The sequence below is a fragment of the Ochotona princeps genome, chromosome 16 (assembly GCF_030435755.1).
Source record: "Ochotona princeps isolate mOchPri1 chromosome 16, mOchPri1.hap1, whole genome shotgun sequence".
NCBI classification, from domain to species: Eukaryota; Metazoa; Chordata; class Mammalia; order Lagomorpha; family Ochotonidae; genus Ochotona; species Ochotona princeps.
The window spans coordinates 50,980,153-51,003,167 of record NC_080847.1 but is presented as its reverse complement, the minus strand read 5'-3'; the positions used below and the strand labels follow the sequence as shown (position 1 = coordinate 51,003,167).

At 51.1% G+C, this 23,015-nt stretch overlaps 1 protein-coding gene across 1 annotated transcript; it reads right to left on the bottom strand.

Moving 5' to 3' along the window:
* Nucleotides 1-9,531: 9,531 nt before the first annotated feature.
* On the bottom strand, nucleotides 9,532-17,538 carry LOC131482154 (transforming growth factor beta-1 proprotein-like). The gene is made up of 5 exons (XM_058673927.1): nucleotides 17,191-17,538; nucleotides 15,192-15,352; nucleotides 13,212-13,329; nucleotides 9,781-9,855; nucleotides 9,532-9,659 (listed from the first exon to the last, which is right to left on the bottom strand). The coding sequence occupies exons 1-5, from the start codon at nucleotides 17,468-17,470 to the stop codon at nucleotides 9,532-9,534; spliced, it is 762 nt and encodes a 253-aa protein (XP_058529910.1). The 5' UTR covers nucleotides 17,471-17,538.
* Between the last annotated feature and the right edge of the window lie 5,477 nt (nucleotides 17,539-23,015).

Below are 23,015 nucleotides of genomic sequence, written 5' to 3'. Positions count from 1 at the left end.
TCAAAGTCAGAGTTACAGAGAGAGACACAGAGCTTCCATCTGTTGGTTCATTCCACAAATGGAGACAAGGGCCTGAGCCAGGAGTTCAGGCTGCTCTCCCACGTGGGTGCTCAGGCACAAGCCCTGGGCCATCTTCTGCTGCTTTGCAGGCCTGGTGGCAGGGAGAAGGATGAGAAGGGGAAGAGTCAGGACTCAAGCAGGTGCCCATATGGGGTGCAGGTGCTCCCTGCAGGAGGGAAGGCTTTACCTGTGACACCACACAGCTGGGTCCTAGAGTATCTACAGATTAGTAATTATTTAGGACAAAATAACTTTTTGATGCAAACTTGTTTCATAATATACAGAAAATGTGAATTAAAAGGAACTGTGCATAGAATCTGAGAATCTTTGAACCTGAAAAATTCATGGATTTTAATTCCAGTTCCCCATTAACATTCCGTGTCCCTGGTCCCTGTGTGACTGCTGCCCCTGGCTTCAGTCTCCCAGGGTCTGGAGTTTGCAGGCTGCCTCCCTCTGGTCTTGCTGTATGATTTGGGAAAGAGCAAGGTGCCTCTGTCACCAGGATGAGATTCAGGTCTGACTCTTGGTAATGGTCTCACCACTGAGCCCCTGGCCTGCCTCGCTAACAGGAGGGCCCGAGGCACTTCAGCCTCTCCCTCCTTTTCTTGGGGTGCAGGTACAGGGAGTAAGATGTGGTGGTGGGAGCAAAAGGGAAGGGGCCAAGTCGCAGCTTGGGGACACCCTGAAAGAAAGACCAGAGCACCACAATAAGGTTCCAAGCAGGGAGGGGGTGGGGTCCCAATGCCCTGCTCACCCTCCAACTAACTTTAAAGTTAGTTAGCCCAGCTAACTTTCAGCTCTCTGCAGCCACAGTGCTGCAGCCTCCCAGGAAACTGCCATCCTGGCCATCCTTCCCACTCGCCAGCCATCCAGACACATGGCTGTCCCGAGCTCCCATGATCCAACCCACCATCAAAACTCGTCTAACCCTCCAGCAGCACATAGGAAGCCTCAACTGGAGCTAACAGGACACCTGCAGCCAAGCCTGGAGTGCCACAACCTCAGGGTCCACATTTCCATTTTCTCTGCACTCAGGATATGTCCGTAGGGGTGGGGCACAGGGTGATACCATTTCAGCTCATGGTCTCACCATTCAGAGCCTAGTATTTCAGGAGACCAGAGGACACCCTGGTTTATCTTATCTACCAGTGGCAAAAAACCCAAAACTCAGCATCCTCTAGCCGTAGGTTCCCCACACTGCAGTATCCTCCTCCCCAAAGTCTTGCCTACAAGTCCAGCGATCTGGAATCCGAGCTTTGAGAACACCCTTCTGTGGTTAAAGACAGACTCCAAAAAGGTGCCCTTAACACAGGGCACCTATTCCCCCACATGCGTTCATATGGTGCCTGATTCCCACACTGCAGCAGACAAGCCCCTTAGGATTTACCTTGTAAGCTTCATAGGTCCCACACCCCAACATCCAGGGCCCAACACTCACTAGAAATAGAGGCTTATCCCGTTGCAGTCCCCCCCCCCCACCCCTCAGGGATGTTGGCAGAAGGCCACAGTGAAGGGCCCTGTGTTTACCTGGGTCTCAGGGGTGCTGGGAGCTGTTCGTGTTTTGGTTCTGCTTTAGCGGGGAAGTCAGGAAGAGCAGGAAGGGCCAGTTCTTGCTGTCATTGTCAGGATGGTCAGCAGGGTCACTGGGTGTGAGCCCTGCATGGGTTAGGATACTCAGAGACAAAGAAATGTGGCACAGAGCAGGATTGGGGTGACGGTGCCCCACACGTGCACACACATGCTCACACCCAGATCGCTGAAGCCGTGGGCTGGGTCAGCATCGTGTACTCACCACTAATGTCCACTTTGAGAACACTGTGATCCTTCTCACCCAAGCTTAAGCCCCTTAGGCGGAAGACCTCGATTGGCACTGTGGGAGGAAGGAGATGGACACCTTTGATGCTGTAATCCCATTGGAGTATTTGTAGAAGTCAACTACTTCTTTTTAAAGCTTTATTATTTATTTGTTTGCTTTCTTCTTTGTTTGAAAGGCAGGCATCAAAAAGAAGGAGAGAGAGAAAGAGAGAGAGATCTGCTGGTTTCCTCCCCAAAGTGTCACTCTGCCTGGAGCTGAGCCAACCTGAAGCCAGGAAACAATAAGACTTCTGGGTCTCACACATGCGTGCAAAGGCCCAAGGACTGCAGCAATCCTCTGCTGCTTTCTCAGGCCATGAGGACTGAGTTGGATTGAAAGTGGAGTAGCCAGGACCAGAACCAGCATCCATCTGGGATGACAGTGACACAGGAAAGCTTTAGCCTGAAATGCCACTGTGCCATCCCCTAACTATTGCTTTATTTGAATGGCAGAGTTCTAGGCAAGCAAGGGAGACACAACTTCCAGCTGCTGGTTCACTCTCCAAATGACCTCCAAGGCCATGGCTGGCCCAGGGAAGGCCAGGAGCAGCATCAGGATTTGCCAGGTGGCTGCAGTTCCACTGTTCTCTCACAGAGGGCAGCAGGGAGCTGGAGTAGAAGCAGAGCAGCTGAGCATTGGCCAGGAGTCCTTGTGGGATTCAGGCAGAGGCACCCTCCTGGGCCAGACCTTAATGCTGGGCCACTGGCTGCTCCCCTTCTGATCCATCTCCCTGCGAATGTGCCTGGAAGAGCAGCACAAGATGGCCACATGCTTGGGAATTTCCGTTTTGGGCTTGGTTAGACCCAAGCACTACCATTTTGGGAGAGAATCGGAGATGCAAGGTCTCTCTCTCTGTTCTCCAAAACTCTTTTCAAATCAGGCTTGACTTTAAATGCAGCATTAAGAGGTGGGGACAACACAAAGAGAGATCCTTCATCCACCAGTATATGCCCCAAATATTCGCAAGGGCCATAAAATGTAAACCTGCTGGGCAGGTACCAAGAGGGAGGCATGTTTCATCTTAAGGGTACAGATACCCAAAGACCTGGCCACCATTCACTGCTTTCCCAGCATGTCAGCAGGGAGCTGCATTGGAAGTGCAGTAGCAGGGACTCGGTCAGATATTTTTGTGGATTTGCTGCATGAAGGGCAGAGCATTAGCTCCAAAAAGCGACAGAGCTGGTCTCAATACATACATCTTGACACAAGCAACAGACATCTTAGGAGGTAATTGAGAGGTATTTAGCAGATGGACCAGCTCCTAACCCACCATCTGCCTCTAAACAACAGCATCCACAGTAGCAGATGCTGTGTCCTAGCCCCTTCGTGTGTGCTGTTACCACCTTGAACCCTCAGCCACCCTGACCCTCCTACAGAGCTGGTAGTTGACACACATGAAAAGGAATGACCCACTCGTGGTCCAACAAGGGCCAAGGGTAGAAGACAAAGCTAGCCCAGGACAGTCCATGCTGCGCATGTGGGACAAAAGCAAGGACTGGGTTGTGAGGTCATGCTGTGTCTGTTCCTCATCTCCCATCCCAGGGCAGGCACAGCAGGTGCTCTGGGATGGAGTCACCACTAACAGACCCTCAGTGCCATTCAGCCTTGTGTGTCTGAGAGCAGCATGGGGGTGGGGGAGAGGTTAGGGTGTTGAGCAAGGGTTCCCAGGAAAAGCAAGGGTGAGACAGACCATAATCTTCACCTGTCTGGTTCAGCCAGCGCCGCACAACTTCAGTCACATCAAATGACACCCAATTTTCTGTTTTGTTGCAGGCCAGGAAGTAATAGTTGATATAATGCCAACTTCTCCTTCTGTATCTCTGGAGGACAAAGAAAAAGGGAGAGAAAATGTACAGACTCACCCACGCTTCACAAACAAGGACTATGTCACATCCCAGACCTGCTCCCAGGTCACCCTCTAGCCTCTGTCCTCCACACCCACACTGGAATCCACAGTTCCACCCTCCCACAGTGCCCCAGAGAGAAGAGGCCAGGGCTCCATAGGGCTGCCCTGCCTGTCCTGACTCCCTGATGTGTGGGTGTTCTTATTCCCTGAGGCCACAGGCACCACTGCCAGCCTAAGCCCCTCCCTACCAGGACAGACCTCTAGGCCAGCCACCTGGGGCCAGCTTCTGGGTCTGCAGGGGACACAGCAGGCAGATCTGACAGCCTGGGCTCTGAGAACTCACTGCTATGTTAGACCTCATTCTATGACCCCAGTACTTAATAAGGACCAAGAAGGACACACTTAGCAGCCTGAATAGTTCTAGAACAATCTTGTACAACTCCAGGAACATTGGGGACAGCGTGGTGCTACAGAGAGCTAAGCCACAGCCTGTGATGCCAGAATCCCACATTAGGACCAGTGTGAGTCCAGCTGTTCTACTTCTGATCCAGCTCTTTACTCACGAGCCTGGGCATGCAATGGAATATGTGCAACTTGTTCTGCCACACACGGTGGAGACCAGGATGGAGGCCCAAGCTCCTGGATTGTGCCTGGCCCCACCCTGCACATTGTAGACACTTCTGGAGTGAAGCAGCACAGGCACACTCTCCATCTTTTCCTTGATCTCCCAAATACATAATCAGACAAGAGAAGTCAGGGGCTGGAGTTGTGGTGCAGAGGGTAGAGCTGTGGCCTGTGACTCAGGCATCCCCCTGGACACAGCTGAAACACCCAGCTACTTACCTGTGCTCCAGCTCCCTGACAATGCCCCTGGGAAATCAGCAAAGATGGCCCAAGTACCTGGGCTCCTGGCACCCATGTGGGAAACCCAGGTGGCATTCCAGGCTCCTGGCTCTGGCCTGGCCCAGTCCTAGTCAGTGTGGCCATTTGGAGAGAGAAGCAACAGGTGCAAGATCTCTCTATCTATATTGTTATCTCCATCTCTGCCCCTACCTCTGTCTCTGTCTCTATTTCTGTCACTCAGAAATACTTTAGTTGCTCAAAGAAGTAAGTACATCTTTAAAAAAAACCTCAAAGACCATGGATTGTAAAACAATAGCTCTTATTTCTTTGATTTGGGAGCCCTGAAAATATTTCCTGTGCACTCAGTTATGTTTACATGTTAAGCAAGTTCCATGAAGCCATTAGGTCTCCTAGTGGGCAGATGGGTTCTGGAGCCTCCACCCTTCCCAGAGATTTCATGTTTAAAACTCCTGTCTTCATTAAGGGTCCAACCTCTACACCCCCAACCTTGTGAGCACTGAAACATCTTATGAAGAGTCTGAGAGTTCTGAAGTCCCCAGGAGTCCCTGGTCTGACTCCTCCCACCCTGTCCTCAGCTCAGGCTCCGACTCACCTCGAACAGCATCAATGTCTGCTCCTGGTACTGCTTGTACCTGTGCAGGTGCAGCTCTGCCCGTGACACCAATGAAGGTTTAGGCACTGCTTCCCGGAGCTTTGTTTTGTTGAAGACCATGTACACGCTGTCCTGGCTCCTTCCAAAATATTTATAAATTTCTAGAAGGAGGAGCAGACAAAAGCATCAGGGGATTGGCCAGGGTAAAAACAGCAGTGCATCCCTGGCTAAGAGTGGACCAAAGGGTTGGAGTTGGACTCTCACCCTTAGCTGAGGGATCTTAGGGCAGTAGTGGCCCCTTTGGCGTGTCCCCTGCTCTGCGGAGTGAGTCCTAACACCCTGTCTGCCTGAGGCCCCTCTCCAACCTTCCCAGAGGGGTGCTGTGTGACTCATTTCTCCCAGCACAAACAGACCTACTCCAGCTTCTCTACTTTGGACCCATTCAGTCCCAAGGGCTCCACAATTTCCCTCTGCCCCTATACTGCCCCTTTCCCATGTCAGTCCCTTCCCTGGAAGCCCTTTCCCATCCCAGGATTCTCAGTTTCCTGGGATTCCATACTCTTTGATGTCCTGTCCTGGTGCAAAACATCACAATGCTTGGCAAGCATTCTGCATACCCATTCCGCGTCTCTGTTTCCTCTCACCAGCCTCCTTCTTCCCGTCGGCCTAACGTCCCTTTCTTGAATTCATCACAAAGTCCACCACCTCTCTCCCTGCAGACCCTGCCCTCCCCCAGGTTCCTTTCACCTTAAGGATCAGACCACTCTCCTGGCTTTGCTGGGGTCCCTCACCCAGCTCTTCTCCTTCAATCCTCTCATTTAGCATCCCCAGACTCCAGGTCTGCCTTCTCCAATGCCTACCTTCCCCAAAGCTTAGGGGCTCTGCCTGTCCCCACAGGGTGCCTCTCTCTGCTGCTCTCTCCATATGACCTTGGAACTCAAGCGCCCTAAGAGAGGCCACTACCTTCCACCCATGGCTGCTCCTGTGGAACCTTCCCTCAGCACCTGGTGGGCCTTCTCCACTTGCCTCACTGTCCCAGACCACATTGCTAAGAGATAGAGTTGAGAACCATCCGCCTTTTAGGATGCCCATACCCTCTATATTCCATATCCCACAATAATGCCACCTCCTCTTGCCAGTTGATTTTGCCTTGCTTTGTGGCACTTCCAGATTGCCCTGCTCACCATTGCTGATGTCCACCATTTTCACATGGGCGAGCACATCCTTGTGGGAGTATCCAATGATCTCTGGATTCTTCTCGGTGGTTTCCCTGCTAAATTTGTCAAGGGCTCTGTTGTATAGGGAGGGCCTGTCTCATGTACCAGGTTGGTGAACATGTATTTCGAGATGAGGGGACTAGACTGCCCCAATTTGGGCATCCACAGTAGAAGCCACAGCAGTGACAGCATCTGTAGACCAGAGGGCAGCACTGGGCGGCTCTGATGGAGAAGTCTCAGGGACCAACAAGAAAACCAATATGGATGGGTGAGCTGTGGTACCGGCAGGTAGATGGTCTTGGTCTCAAACAGGGGAACCTGTGAGGACTAAGAGAGTGAGGCAAAGTGTCCCCCACAGAGAGCATCGTGGAGGAGGAGGGAGGATTGGCATACCCAAGCCCTGCCTGCTCTAACCAGCATAGTGAGCCCCCCAGGTATAGTGTAAGTTTCACAGCTTTGTATGTTTTATCCCAACCCATTTGGCCCTCCTCCAACTGCTCTTCCTGCTCCTCCCCACAATGAAAACTGCCACTCACTTCAGTCTCTGGCCTCAGGCAGTTGTTTGCCAGCTCCTTTCTCTGCTCTGGCCCTGCCCTGGCCACAGGTGGCCCTGAACCAGAGGTACCCAAGAACAATGTCCCATTTTCCCGACCTGAGTCACTGAGGAACAGCTGTCTGTCAGATGCCCTGGGTACTACTGCATCCCATATGAGATCTGGGTGGGAACCCGAGCTGCTCTGCTTCTCATTCAGATTCCTGCTAATGCCCCTGAGAAGGCAATGGTCAGTGTCTCCAGCATCATTTGCTGTCACTCGTGTGGAAACCAGGATGTGTTTTGGGGTGCCTCCCTTGAACCTGGCCAGGCCCTGTGACAAACTGCTTTTGGAGAGTGAACCCATAATTGGAATCTCAATCTGTCTCTCTCTCTCTCTCTCTCTCTCTCTCTCCTTCTCTCTCACTTTCTCACTCCCACCTACACTTTTTTTTGCATGAATAATTGAATATTTATTTAAAAAAAACACAGATTCTTGGCAACCTCTGTAGGATAGGTAGTAAGGCACTCAAATTTCATCCCAGCTCTCTCTCAGAGAGACACACACAGGGAAGAGCCAGGGGTGAGTGGCCCATGTGGGGCGGGGGCAGCTCTTCCACCCCTAATCTAGTCTCTGTGTGCCTATAGCCTGGGCCGACACCTGACTGCTAATTCAGGAGAGACCCTGGGCCACAGCCATCCAGCTAGGCTGTGGACATGTCCCTGACTTACAGGAAGACTGTCAGAGATAAATGTTGGATGCTGGTTTAAAACGTGTTTTGGGGCCACTTCAGTGTCATTGCAGCCTAATCTTCCACCTGCTAGAGCCAGCATCTTACATGGGCACTAGTTGATGTCTTGGCTGCTCCACTTCTGATCCCTGAGTGGAAAATGGCTCTAATGCTTGGGTCACTGCACACGTGTGGGAGACCTGGAAGAAGTTCCTGGCTCCCAGCTTCAGATCAGCTGTTGTGGCCTTTGCATAAATTTGGAAAGTGAACCAGCTGATCAAAGTGCTTTTTCACTGCTAATATCACCGAAAAATCTGCCTTTCAAATAAGAATAAGTAAATCTTAGAAAATTTTGTTTACTGGAGGCAGTACAGTGATGTAATCGGGTAGGTCACCACGTGAATCACAGCATGGAACAGGGAACCCATTTTGAGTCCTAATGCTCCACGTCCAACCCTGCTTGCTACCTTGGAAATCACCAGACGCTGGCCCAGAACTTGGGCCGCTGGCCCACATGAGGGAGGCCTGGGTGAGGCTCCTGTCTCCTGGTTGTAAGTCAGAGTAACAGAGAAGGACAGACAGAAAGATCTTCCATCTACTGGTTCATGGTCCAAATGACCCAGTGACCTGAGCTGAACCGGTTGGATCCAGAATCCAGAAATTCTTCTGCATGCTTCCACATGAATGCATGGACCCAGGACATGGGCCATCCCCTGATGCGTTCCCAGGCCATAAGCAGGGAACTAGATGGGAAGTGCAGTAGCCAGGACATGACTAAATCCCATATGGGATGTCAGGGCTCTTCACCTGTAATGCTACAAAGTTGGTATCTACAGACAGATAAATATTTAGGACAAAGAAAATTTTTGATGCGATCTTTTCCAATAATACACAGAAAATTCATATTAAAAAGAAATATGTGTAGAATTCAGCAGTCTTTTTGTACCTTAAAAACCCAGGCCTTTTATTCCAACTCTCTGTTACGTTTCTGAATGCCTGGCCTTTGTGTGGGGGGGGGGGGCAGGGGGGCAGGGAATGTCCCTAGCTCCAGTGTAACAGCATCTGGAGTTGCAGGCTGCCTCCCTGTGGTCTTGCTGCACAGTCTGGGAAAGAGCAAGGTGCATCCATCGCCAGGATGAGATTCAGGGCCGCCTCTTGGCAACAGCCTCTGTGCTGAGCCCCTGAGAAGAAGGTCCTCAGCCCCATCAGCCCCTCTTTCTCTGGGGGTACAGGCACAGGAAGTAAGATGTGGTGGTGAATGAGCCATGTGGCAGCACCATAGGCACACTGAGGCAGGTGCCAAGATACCAACTGCCAAGCAGGGATGCCTGCATTCCCAGGGTTAGCATTAACATCTCTGTCCTCAGGATGTATGTGTGGCAGGGACACAAGGTGCTACCTTTTCAGCCCAGGGGCTCACCATTCAGAGCCTACTGTCCCAGGAGGCCAGGCGGCCGGCTCTGCATCCTCTGACCTGCCAGTGCAGTGGAAAAGCACCATCTTCCAGTTCTAGATTCCCCACACTGCAGCTTGCTCTTCCCCAATGGCCTCACTGCCAGTCACAGACAGACTCCTGAGATCTGGAATCCCAGCACTCACAATGACCTCAGCTGACAAGGCCACCTTGTCATGTGGAGTTCCAGGTTCCCCACCCCATATTCTGATGATGCCCGACACCCACTCTATGACAGCCAAGCCCCTACATACCCACTGTGCTGGCTACTCAAGTCCCACACCCAGCATCCTGAAGAGAGGATTAACAGAGGGCGGCCCCAAGCAGTTTCACACTTAAGGGCTTGCATGTTCACCTGATGCAGCAGTTGATATAGAACACTCAGGGGTACTGGGAGCTGTCCACGAGTTTATGCTGGTCCGGTGGGTAGGACACAAGGCGCAGGCGGGGTTGGTTAACGCTTATCCCATCATTGTCAAGAAGGTCAACATAGCCCATAGGGTTGATCCCTGCATGGGGTTGGAATCTCAGGTGGATGGAGCAGTTTCAGCTCCACACCAATGTACATGCACACATGTGTTCACACACAGATCATTGAAGCCAAGGCCTGGGCCAGGGCTGTGTACTCACCACTGATTTCAACGTGGAGAACATTATCTGTGTAGCAAGACTTCTCGGCTGTGAGGCGAAAGACCTCAAATTCCCCTGTAGGGGCAAGGAGAGGAAGGCCAGTGTGAGTGTGAGGCTCAGCAGGCCCCTGAAGGAAGAGGAGGGAAGGAGCACACTCCAGGGGGACTCCTCATGCCTGGGACACCCCTCACCACCACACACACTCCAGCTCTCTGCCATGCCATGCCCGCAACTTCCCCTTCAGGTCTCAGCTCCCATGTCACCTCCTCACAGGGGCCCTCCAGGGTGCAATCCTCTTACTGGCCATGACGTCGCTGTTTTCTCTAGAGCATGTGACCTCTGACATGGCTCTGTAGCTGTTTATTTCTCTCCAGATCTCAGCCCACAGTGGGAAGCACCCGGGTACACATCCTTAACTTTGTTGTTGTCCACTGTCCCTAGTTCTCTGTCTAGAAAATCAGTGTGTAGGGGACGCTTTGTGGAGCAGGTGAACCAAGTACCTTTGATGCTGAACATGTTCCATCTAATTCATTTCCTTTAAAAAAAAAAAAACTATTCACAGGGATTTCTTTTCAGTCCAGTGGGATTGGGGGAAAGGGGAAGATGAGAAAGCAGACTTTTACTTTTTGTATTTTTGAACTGTTTGAGTTTTTCCAATGGAATTGCACTTGTTTTACTTGATAACTTTCTCAAAGCAAAATCCCAAGACATGTAGGTATCTAAATACGGACAAGTATTTCAACTACAAAAACAGTATTCAAATAGAAAGATTGTATTTCTTCTCTATTTTCTAAAGTGTTTGTTAATGTAGTACTTAATTTTGAAAACTAATCTGTAAGGTATCTCCAAGTGTCCTGTTGTATATATTTTTACTTTTTAGATCCTTCTGAAGCTACAGTTTAACAGTACAATCTACTATTATACAGATTAAATTTTAAAAACAGGTGAAATTGCATCACTCCAGAAACCGAAGAACTTCCCTGAAATCTTCTGGTCCTTACCAGCTGTTTAGTACTTCACTACTAGCACGGCAACCTTTCACAGAGCCCACAGCACAGCCTTGAGGGGTTCAGGGTCTAGAATCTCACTTCCCAGAAATGAATTTTGCTGTCTGAGTCTGAATGGGATTCATGACCTGTCTTTGCCTCAAATTCAATGTAATATAACAGGTGACCCCAAAGGCTGTATTGAAGATTAATGACTGACACCATAAAGTACTAACGTAATGACTGCTATGATAAACTGTTAATTATCTGTTGGCTAATCAAGCTGTTAACTATTATTTTAACTACAGTAAAGCACATGTACCACACACATACACACACACACAAATACCCTATTAGCCATTTGTGTTTTATTTGAAAGACAAAGTTTAAGGGGGAAAAATGAAGACACACCTTTCTACTGTGCATTTACGCCCCAGATGGCCTCAAAGGCCAGGACTAGGCCAGGCTGAAGCAGGAACATCCTCAGGATTTCCCAGCTGGGAGCAGTTCTGCTGTTCTCCCAGACATGTCAGCAGGGAGCTGGGTCTGGAGTGGGGCAGCTGGTATTGAACAGGAGCCCTTGCAAGATTTAGGCACCACAGGAGGCAGCCTAAACCACCATGCCTGAATGCTGGTGAACTGGTTGCTTCATTCCCAATCCACCTTCCTGCTAATGGACCTGTAGAAACAGCACAAGATGGCCACGTGCTGGGGCCCTGATGGAATTCCAGGCTCTGGGATTCAGCCTGACCCAGCCCCAGACATGGCAGGCATTTTGGGAATTAACAGCACTTTGTAAATCTTCCTAAAATAAATATTTATTTAAAAGGTAGACTTACAGAGAGATAGGGCAAGGAGGAGACAGAGATCTTCCATCTACTGGTTCATTCCCTAAATGACCACAATGGACAGAACTGGTTATGAGCTGGGCCAGTCTGAAACTATGAGGCAAGAGTTTCATGTGAGTCTCCCCCATGGGTGCAGTGGCCCAAGGACTTATGCAATCATCCACTGCCTTCCCAGGTACATTGGTAGGGTAAGCAGAGCAGCCAGGATCAATTCCACTATGCAACAACTGTGGCCACAACATTTCAATTATAAACAAGGAAACAAACATGTTAGGAGGCAACTGGGGGAGACCCAGCAGATGGACCATCTCCTAAGCGCACCATCTGTCTCTAAACAACAGAATCCACAGTGCCAGATGCTCTGTGCTAGGCCCTTCATGTGTGCTGTCACCATTTAACCCTCAGCTACCATGACTCTCCTACAGAGCTAGTAGCCAACACACACAGAAAGGACATGACCCACCCATGATCCAACAGTGGCCAGAAGTAGAGAGGGAAAAGCTGCACCCAGGCCTTTCAACAGGGCACGTGAGAGAAGAAGGATCTCCAATGATGAGTGATGTTTTCTAAGTTCCTCCTACCTGTCGGCCTTGGGCTATGATTTTTGACTCAACAGTGTCCAAACACATAAATCTGACCATGTGATGGCTCTGGACCACAGTGTCCCTCACTATCCACTGCTTCCTAATACCCTGTCTACACCTGGCTATGAATTACCCTGTGAGCGTCTACACAGCCAACTTCCTGCGACTAGCCCTCCTGGAGCCACCGTGCATAGGTCTGGGTACCTTCTCTGTGCCTCCACAGCCACTTTCAGAGTGACACCAACCCCTTTGCCCTCAGTTCCCCATACAAAACATCATTCATTCATGGTGGCACCTGACTTTCCTGGCTGTGGAAAGACCCATGAAGTGTCCAGGACTAAAGTGGGCTCCATGAGGACAAGACCCAGGGCTCTCCTGCTCACCCATGCCACACAACACAGCTGAATGCAAGGGGTGTGTGTGTGGATGCCAGACACGAATGCATCAGTAGGGTGAGGAATGAGAACTGGGGACACTGCTGGGCAGAGGCGTGGCACAATCCTTTCCTGGACAGATCCAGAGTGCCAGCTCTCCCTGGGCTAGGGCCTTTGCACAGCTGCTCACTTACCCACAATGCTCTGGGTACTCCATCTGGTCCCTCCTGCTTTGACTCATCTCTCAAAGCTCAACTGAGAGCTGCCCTCCTCCAGCAAGTCCTCCCTGACTCCAGGCTGGGTCAAACACTTGCTTTGGCCTCCTCTTCCCAGCCCTGCCTGCCCACTCTGGGTCATCACTGCGTGGACACAGGAGTGCTCCCCTCCCTTTCTGCACACCCCATGGACCAGGAGCACTGTGTCCATGAAAGGACTGGGCTGTGTCTGTCATGCTGTGGCTGTCCTCTCATCCCCCCTCCCAGGGCAGGGCAGGGCAGAGCAGGTGGTCTGGTAATGGAGTCACCACTGATAGATCATCACTCATCCCCAGCTCTGAGTGTCTGATACCAGCATGCGCTGGGGTGGGGTGCAGGTAGGGGTTCCAGAAGAAGCAGGTGTCTGGTAGATGATGATCTTTACCTCTGCTTCTCAGCCACTGACACACCACTCCGGTGACATCCAAGGACAACCACTCTGGTGATTCACTTAGGATCAGCAACCAGTTTTTGATTAAGCGCCAGGAATTCTTGCCGTATCTCTACAGGAGAAACAACAGGGGGACAAGATGCCTGAGAATTACCTGTGCCTCAAACAAGCACATGTCCCTTCCTCCAGCTCCTACACAGGCCAGCCTCCTGCTGCAGGCTGGGTCCTGGCCCCAGCCCAAGCCATTGGAGCCATCTGGGCATGAACCAGCATATAGAGGATCTCTGTCAGTTTGCACATTCAATAAATAAATATCATTTTAAAAAAGCGATTGTTATTGCTTCGTATCTTCACATCTGGAAATGATCATCTCTATTAAACAGTTACTATGCATTCCCTTAAATTAGAATTCGTAACACAAAACCAACAACAGAAATAAAGTTTTAAAAAATTTCCAGCATTATGGAGCTAAATAGCATGCTACTGAACACCCAATGTGTCAATGAAGAAATGAAAAAGAAAACACAAATCCCTTTGGAAAAAAATTATGCTATTATGTGCATCTCTGCTTCCGTATCAAAGATGGACTCCCCATGAGATGGTTGGGTGTATCTTGACAGTAGGATGCTGGACTGACTGTTATTGTACTGGCAATGTCAGGACACACGTCAATAGCAAAATGATGGACTTACGGACTGCTTATGAAGGGCTATACTATTGTGACAATATGGGGGAAATAAATTAGGGGGAGGGAATTTGGGGAGGGTAAGGGAAAATCCCAGAGCCTATGGAAATGTACCATAAAATTAAAACTAAAATAGAAGGGGAAAAAAAAAAGAAAAAGAAGAGGCATACAAATACATGGATTGAAAAGGAAAATAAAAAACACTTTCTAAAATTAGCTAGTCTTGATGTAGCAGGGGGAGCCTGGGTATGGCTTCTCCACTTACTCCTCCCCAGCCCTCTCAGACAAGGAAGAACAGGAAATTTGAAACAATAATCACACCCACTTTTCCACAACCCTTGATTTTTCCAGCTCTGATCAACAACATTAATATCATCTAAAATTAAATAAATTTATAATTAATTAATTAAATTTAGCCAGTCTGGTAACTAACAGCAAAGTAGGGGCTGGACACCACACTCCAGGGGTTATATGGAGAAGCTGACGTCTTCAGACTTAGAGTACTCACTAGGTCAAGTTCTCTCCCTGGGAGGGTTTATCCTCTACTCTCCTTCAACACTGTTTGCAGACAACATGGATTCTAGATCAAGTGGCCTTCTATAAATTCCATCATTTCTGAAGCACAGATACCTGCCTGAAGACTCCAGCTTCTACAGCAGTTGCATCCAAAACAACTTTCTGGAAATGCTCACCATCCATGATGTCCAAGGCAGCACACAGTGGACAGTTCTATAACTCAGTGGTCTAGATGCCTGTGCCCAAAGCAGACTGCCTGGGTGGGAGACTTGGCCCTGCCTCCTGACTCCAGCTTCCTACTAGGGCCTCCCCGGTGAGGCAGAAGGAGTGTCTCCAGTAGCTGGGTCCCAGTCAGCTCCATGGGAGACCTGGCCTGAGCTCCCAGCTCCCTGCCTGGGCCTGGCTCACCCTGGCCATTACTGGCATTTGTTGGGGAGTGTATTATATCTATCCCCTTCATTCAAATAAATGATTACCAGGAAAATTGTGGGGCTAAAGTTGTGGTGCAGAGGGTTAAGCTGTGACCTGTGACTCACACACCCAACTGGGCACAGGGTAAAGTCCCAGCTGATCTATTTGTGTTCCAGTTCTCTGCTCTTGCACCTGGGAAAGCAGCAAAAGATGGCCCAAGTGCCTGGGCTCCTGGAGCGCAGCAGGGAGATTCATCTGTGCTGCTCACCTGCTCTGTGCTCCTCCAGCCTCCCTGGGCCGTCTCTCAGGACCTGGGACAGCACCTTCCTCCCCACCTGGCCTCAGCTCAGGCCCCAACTCACCTCATACAGATTCACCATCTGCCCTGCACTCTGCCTGAGCAGGTGCAATTTCAGATCCGCACGGACCAATGATGATGGGTCAGGCACAGCTTCCCGGAACTTCGCTTTGTTGAAGACCATGTATACACTGTCCTGCCTGTTTTCAAATTTTTTATAAATTCCTAGAAGGAGGGGCAGAGAGAGGTGTCAGAAATTAGCAGGGTTGGATGCTGCTGGCTGCCATAAATAAATGATGGCCCAGAGGGAATCTGGGGGGAGTAGTGCCCCCAGTGGCGTGTCCCCTGCCCTGCAGAGTAGTTCCTAATACTCTGTCTGCCCGAGGCCCAACTCCACCTGCCCAGGGGGCATGCAGTGTGATTCACTTCTCCCAGGACTTCAGCCACAAGTGCGTATCCCACTGCATAGGAACGGCCTGGGGACAACCTAAGATCCAGAAGTGTGTTGTGGCCTCTCTGACCCAGACAGAATCCCTGTCATTCTGGGTGGGAGATGCATTTAGGGGGAAGCTGAATTAGGCTTCATGTACCAGAAAACACCTCTTCCTATGGCTCCTCTGACTCGACCTATAAAAATAACCCCAGTCCTGACAACAACCAAGAGAAGGGCTGAGTCCACACTGGGGAAAAGGGACAGGAATTGAGGAGGGAGGGACAGGAGAGCGGGGAGTGTACCCATGGAGATCCCTGGGCACTCAGGAGGGAGGCCACACCTTACCAGGATGATTGCTAGGTTCACATGAGATGAAACATGGACACAGCTGTGGAGCCACACGTCTTTGGGGAGAAGTGCAGGTGGCTCAGGGGAGAGGCTCAGAGCAACAGGAACAGCTACCACAGACTAAGGTGAAGGTGGAGGGAAGGGCAGACGGAGCAGTGGGTGGAGAAGGGGCATCCTGTGGCCACAGCAGGAAACGGCACAGGGATGAGTCATGGACCCCCATGCCAACCACCCTAGATAGAAAGTGTCACGTGGAGGATGGCCACACACTCCTCAGACACACCAGAGCTTGGGACCCTTCTTGGTGCCCAGCTGGGGCTGGGCCAGCAGGAAACCCTATACAGCTGGGTGAGCAGGGAAGGACAGGACACCATCATGATGGCCAAGACTGGATCCACCCTAGGCTCTGCCTGCGACCCCCACACTTTCGGGGCTGAAGAAGGAAAGAGATGTGAAGGGAGAGAAGGCCCGACACTGGGAATTTCCCAGCCTACATAGTAGGAACTGCAGCTTTGGGGTCTGCGGGATCCTCCTTCTCCCTCGGGAAGGCACCAGCTCCTCCCCTCACACATGGCAATCAAGCAGTGGGGACACAACCTTAGATGTTCCCTTTTCTTGCCATGACCTCCCACAGGCACCATGCCCAGTGCTATCCCTACAGCTCCTCCTCAGACCACTTCCACCCTGCAGCTCACAGGCCAGCCAGTGTGCCCCACAACCTCACCTTGCCCCCTTCTACCACCACTTTCCCAAGGAGGTTCCCTGTCTCTGAAAGCCCCTTCCAGGAGATCCTCGACTTCCTGCTCTGCCTTTGCATCCAGATGTGAACAACCACTGGCTTTGCCCCTAATTTCTTGTTGTCAACACAGACCACCACCTCTCTCCACATTGCTCCTGCCATCCCGCAGGTTCCTCCTGTCCTGAGGTGTGTCCACTCATAGCATTTTGCTGGAATTCCTCACCCAGCTCTGCTAATTCAACCTTCCCATTTCCCAATTCCTACAAATTCCAGGTCAGCTTTCTCCCACTGGCTCTGCCAATGCTAACAGGGAAACCCTCTCTGCCGCTCCCTCCCGGTGACCTTGGTGCTCAAGCATCATGAAGGAGGCAACTGCTTTCATGATCCCACAGGTTCTGTCCAGTTGGCTCACCATCGCCAGACCTAACTTTTAAGAGGTATCACTGTGCCCCTGGGGATGACCCTTCCTCCTGCTGCATTCCTGTGTCAGCAGTTTCCTCCCATGTCCACTGCACAGTGGCACACCCGGGTCCCCCAGCTCACCACTGCTGCTGTCCACCATTTTCACGTGACTGACATTGGTGGGATAATACTCAGGCTCGCGCTCCATCTCCTCTTCTACACTCTCCTCACACATTCCTTCCGGCCATGCTCTGATGGGCTCCTTACCCACTCCATCACGAGCACCGTGGTACAGGGTGGGCATGTCTTCAGGCACCGGGCCAGTCATGATGTCACCCTGGCTTTGGGGACTAGAGAGCCCTAATTTGGCCATGCACAGTAGAAGCCACAGCAGCAACATCTGTAACCCGGAGGGCAGCATAGGGAGGCTCTGATGGAAAGGTCTCAGTGATCCACAAGAAAACTGAGCTGGAGATAGGCGAGCTGTGGTACCAGCAGGTAGATGATCTGCAACGGGTCAGCTGGGCAAGACTGGAAGAGGCTAGACAAAGCCTTCCCCCAGAGACCATCTGGAATGGGAGCACTGGGGTAAAAGTATAGGAGGAGAGTAGGTTAGAGAACCCAAACTCTGCCTCCTATCTGGCCAGTGCAGTGAGCCTCCCAGGTGCAGTGGAAAACTTTCAGAACTTTGTGCCTTTTGTCCCAACCCATTTGGCCCTCCTCCAACTCCTTCTGCTGCTCCTCCCCACAATGAAAACTACCAACTCACTTCACACTCTGGCCTCAGGCAGTTGTTTGCTGGCTCCTTTCTCTGCTCTGGCCCTGCCCTGGCCTCAGGTGGCCCTGAACCAGGGGTATCACAGAATTATGTCCCAGCTTCCCCACTTGAGATACTGAGGCACAGCTGTCTGTCAGCTGCCCTGGGGACTACTGCATCCCGTAAGAGATCCGAGTGGGAACCCTAGCTGCTCACTTCTCATCCAGCTTCATGCTAATGTGCCCTAAGAAGGCAAAGTTCAGTGGCTCCAGCATCAGTTCCTGTCACTCATGCAGAGACCAGGATGTGTTTTGGGGTGCCTCCCTTGAACCTGGCCAGGCCCTGCTACAGCTAGCTGCGTTTGGGGGAACAACAGTGGATAGAAACTCTCTCTTTTGCTCTCTCTCTCTCTCACACTTCCTGTGGCTGTGCATGTGTTGAGTGCATTTAGATAAATATTTAAAAAACAAAACACAGATTCTGTGGAACTCCACTTTCAAGAGCTGGAGTCTCGGTCCTCCCATTGAGCCTGGCAGGTCTTGGGACCAGGTTTCTCACCCACAGCGCAGTCCTGGGAGATGACGACCGAGGGTGCGACAGTGAAGGCAATGGGGCCCAGTAGGGAGTGAATCAACAGATGGAAGACTTTTTTCTATCTCTTCTCTCTGTAAATACACTTTTCATACAGAAAATAAAAAATAAGTTTAAAAAACACATCATTTATTGAGGCCAGTACAGTGATAAGCCTGATTAAGCTGCCCAGGAAGTACCAGCATTGACAGTGGGCCCTGCTTGAGTCCTGATGGTCCACGTCCAACCCAGCTTGTTTCTGGGAAAGCACCAGAAACTGACCCAGATCTTGGGCCCTGCCCCACATGAGGGAGGTCTGGGCGAAGCTCCTGCCTCCCAGCTTCTGCCTGGCTCTCACCTGCCTCTGTAGCCCTATGACTAGTGGACCAGTACATGGCAGATCTCTTCACCTTCTATCTGTCTTCCTTAATGCTGCCCAGTATATACTATACCTGCAGGACCGAAAGCATCTCCTTGCTTAAACAGATAAAGAAACTGGGGTCTGAGCTGGGAAGCCATTGTCCAGAATCTACATGGCACCCCAAGTCAGCAGCTGCAGCAACAGAGCCTGAGCAAACCTGTCTGTTGAGCCACCACACTTTCCCCCAACCTCCTTTCCCTGGATGTCACCAACTCTCCCTCTGCCTCTGCTTCTTCCCCCACAGTTTGGGGTCAGCAAGGACCACAGACCTGGGTGCCACCTGCTGCTCTCCAGTGTGTTCACCTGCAAATGGGCATAAAAGCAGCTCAATGGGAACGAATTAATGCTAGGAAAGAGGAAGGTAAAATGCAATCCATGAGGCTGGGGTCACTCAGTGAGCTGGCAGTGATGTCTCAGCGAAGTTACCCAACCGCTTTGTGCCTATTCCCAACACAGGTCAGCAGATGATAGCACGCCCCAGGGTAGGAATGCATAGGAGAGCATGAGTTCACACAGAACAGGTAAGCCAGAGACACACATGCCATGGCATTTACAGATGTTGTACAGTAAGCATAAGGGGAACAAGTGTGGGAGACCCTGGGGATTTTACAGCTCACAGACCTGCAGCCTGGGATTAGGGAGAAGTGAAGCAGCCGGCACTCAAACTAGTTTTACTGTGGATGTCATGTCACAGGCTATAGCTTGGACCCTTGAGCCATATTACTAGCTAATTTCAGCTGGCCTATACAAGAATATTCCAGAACACCTCAGGCTCACAGGCATGCCATTCTTAGGCTTTATCAGACACTGGCGTCAGAATGATGTCTCACGTGGCTTTGAGTTCTCAGAGCCCAGGCTATCAGATGTCAGAGGCCAACCAGTGCATGTCCTGCTGACCCCACAATGCTGGCAGCCTGAGCCTGGGCTTGCAGCCCTGTGGTGGGTGTTGTGGGGACATAGCGGTGAGCAGGAGGGCTCTGGGTCCTTCCCCATAAAGTTGCCTTCACTTCTGGAATACTTAGAAGGAGGACCTGAAACAGCCTTGACAAGCACAGATGCTTTGAATGACTGATGAGTGGACTGAGACTGGGAGGACTGTGGTTGGCACAGGGGAAGGGCAGATGCTTCTTTTGCTGGAAGCCAAGAGAAGGGACCCAGACTGATTTCGGACCTGGATGGTTGCCTGGAGGAGGGTGATTGTGTTGAGACTCACAGGATAATTCCTATGGCCAGGTGTAGTAGGGAGCAGTGGGCAGAGAGGGGCACCAAGGGCCAGAGCTGGGATGTGGCAGGATCTCCCCTAGCTGGGGCTCTGCTGAGTCCAGGCACACAGCCCAGGCCTGCAGGCAGCAGGAGCTTAGACAAGATCACTCACTCCTTGGAAACATCTGTATCCCACATCTGCCCTCCAGGAGGGCCCAGGTGTGTCTTTATCTCTGACTCTTTATGTCCTGAGGCACCATGCACAGGTCATCTCCTGATCCTGTGTGTCAGCTGCTAGTTCTGTCCCATGGGCAGGGTGACTGAGGGGTAATGGCCACAAACCCCAGGAAGGGTCTGGGACAGAACATCCTGGGGTTTTTCAAGGCAGGTGGTTAGGATGGTCCCTCTCCCAAATGTTCAAGGTGTGTTTTTCTTAAAAGATTTAATAAAACTTTCTATTACTTAAATTTTTACGTGTTAGACTGGCAGATTTACAGAGAGGGAGACAAGGAAGCAAAGCAGAGAAAGAAGATGAATGAGCCCTTGTGTTGCTGGTCCTGTATTGATTCAACCACAGCAGCTGAGTCTTCCCCAGGAAGTTCTAGACTGAGGTCTAGAACTCCACTCGGGTTGACAACAGGTGTCAGGGGCCCAGGCACACTGTTGGCACTTATACCACTACCCCTGGCCCAGTGACTTGGATGTGCTGTTACTGAGTCTTCAACCAGTGCCCACCTGAGATGCTGGCAATTCAGGCTTCTGTGAACACACAGCACCACAACACTGTCCTCATTACCCCTGCTCTTTTCCTGACCTTGCCTTGTATGCCCGCAGGATCTTCCTAGGCTGGGGCTTAGCTACTCACGTTCATACAAGAGGCTCTAAGCAAAGTGGGTGACAGAAAGCACCCCTCATCAGCTCCAGCTCAGCATCCTGGACACCAGCAATTCCCACTTGTTGCTATGGCTACAGGCCCAGCCCGACTGCCAGGATTCCAGCAGGAAGGCATAGCAGGAGGCAGCCCTTGTCCCTGGATGTCCCTTAGGCCTTGTTGGTCAGCAGAGGCAGAGGGCTGTGGTGACCCCAGAATCCGCTCAAGCTCCTTGCTTCCCAGAACTCCAGGACCTGTCCTCCCCATGCCCTACCTAACTCCATTCATTCATTCATCCCCATGTCTATATTTGGGGCACTCACCCTAGGACCAGCACACTTGGCGCTGGGAACTGGCTGATAGGAACACATTATTTTGTGCCCCTGTTATCCATCTCATTTTGTACTCACAACAACCCTGACTTAGGCATTCCCATTACACAGCTGAGGAAAGCTGAGGCACAGGGAGAACAGGAGGCTTGCCTGAGATCTTAGAGGGCAGAGCCAGGCTCAGAGTTTAGGTTCAGGGCAGCTGCTGGAATGCACCTCACTCCACCCCTGGGTTTTCTGCCTGGATTCCCTCCCCTTCCTTCCCTCACTCCACCCCTAGCCATGGTTACTCCTGTTTGGGGGATTTGGGGCATATTTGCATTTCGTGCCCACTCCTCTCCCAGTCCTACACACAGACTGACCTTCTGTGACAGGCAGAGGCGGCAATGTCCATGTGCCTGAAGTAGGACAGATAGGTAAGTCAGCCAGTCCCAGGTGGTTGTGAGCTGGACCAGGTAGTGACAGCCATCCCCATCCAGTCTGAGTCACTGTTGCTGAGCATCGGGTCCTGTGAGCAGGAGGCGCTGCGTGGCTGTGTAGGCTATCACCTTGTCCCACTGCTGTATCCCAGAAACCCCTTATCTAGCCCCTCCCTAGGATCCTTCAGAACAGACTGCCCTGGTTATGTTTCCTAGGTCCCTACAGGGGAATCTGCATTTCTAGTCTGCAGGAAGAGTCCTGCCCACACCAGAGCTTCTCATTCATTTTCTTTTTTCTTTTTATAATGACTTGTTTATTCTTTTTTGGAAAGGCAGATGTACAGAGAGTAGTGAGACAGAGTAAAATTTCCAGCTGCTGGTTCACTTCCCAAGTTGTTGTAATGGCTAGTGCTGAGCCCATCCAAAGCCAGGAGCCAGAAATATCTTTCATGTTTCCCCACAAGCTAGCCTGTTCCCAGGACCTTGTGCCAGTCTCTACTGCTCTCTGAGGCCACAAGCAGGCATGCAGCTGGAGAGAAATGGGGCAACTGGGACAACAGGCTCAAAGAAAAAGGAACAAAAGAGCCCATCCCTCATTTGGCTCTAAATCATAGAATCTTCTGGCATTTTTTGGAGCCCACATCGGATCCCTGAGCATGCAAGGTTAAGATTTAGCCGCTTGGCTATGGCACCATGCCTCTTCCTCCTCCCTCTACTCTCCGCCTTCCTGTTGTTTTAATTGGAAAGGCAGATCAGAATTACAGAGCAAAGGAGTGGCAGAGAGAAACAACTGCCATGTGATGGTTCACTCCCCAAATATTCACAATGGACCAGAGCTGAACTGATGCTTAGCCAGTGGTCTGAGCCTCTTCTGGGTCTCCCACACAGGTGCAGGCTCCCAAGGTTCTGTGCCATCCTTGACTGTTCCCCAGTACCACAAGCAGGGAGCTGGATGGCAGCAGCCACGACTAGAACTCACACCCTCATTGGGTGCCTCCATTGCAAGGTGAGCACTGAGGCATGAGTGATCCAACATGGTCCCTTTTTCATTCATTGTCAAGGGCTTCACAGGTACAAGCTTGAACTCCCTAACTGCTAATGATCTGAGAGTAAAATCCCTTGAGGTGGAGACAGTTTCCACAGAGAACAAGAGCAGAGAAAACAAAGGGGAGGTTATAGGAATAGACGTTCAACACACTGTTTAAGAGACAAATGTGGCCCAGAATCATTGTGTAGTAGCTGAGGCCTCCATCAGCGGCAGTGGCTTCCCATGTGGGTGCTGGTTTGAGTCCCAGCTGCTCTACTTCACACACAGCTCCTGGTGATGCCCCTGGGAAAGCAGCAGAGTATGGCCCCAGTGCTCTTGGACCCCTGCACCCACATGGGAGATGTGTCA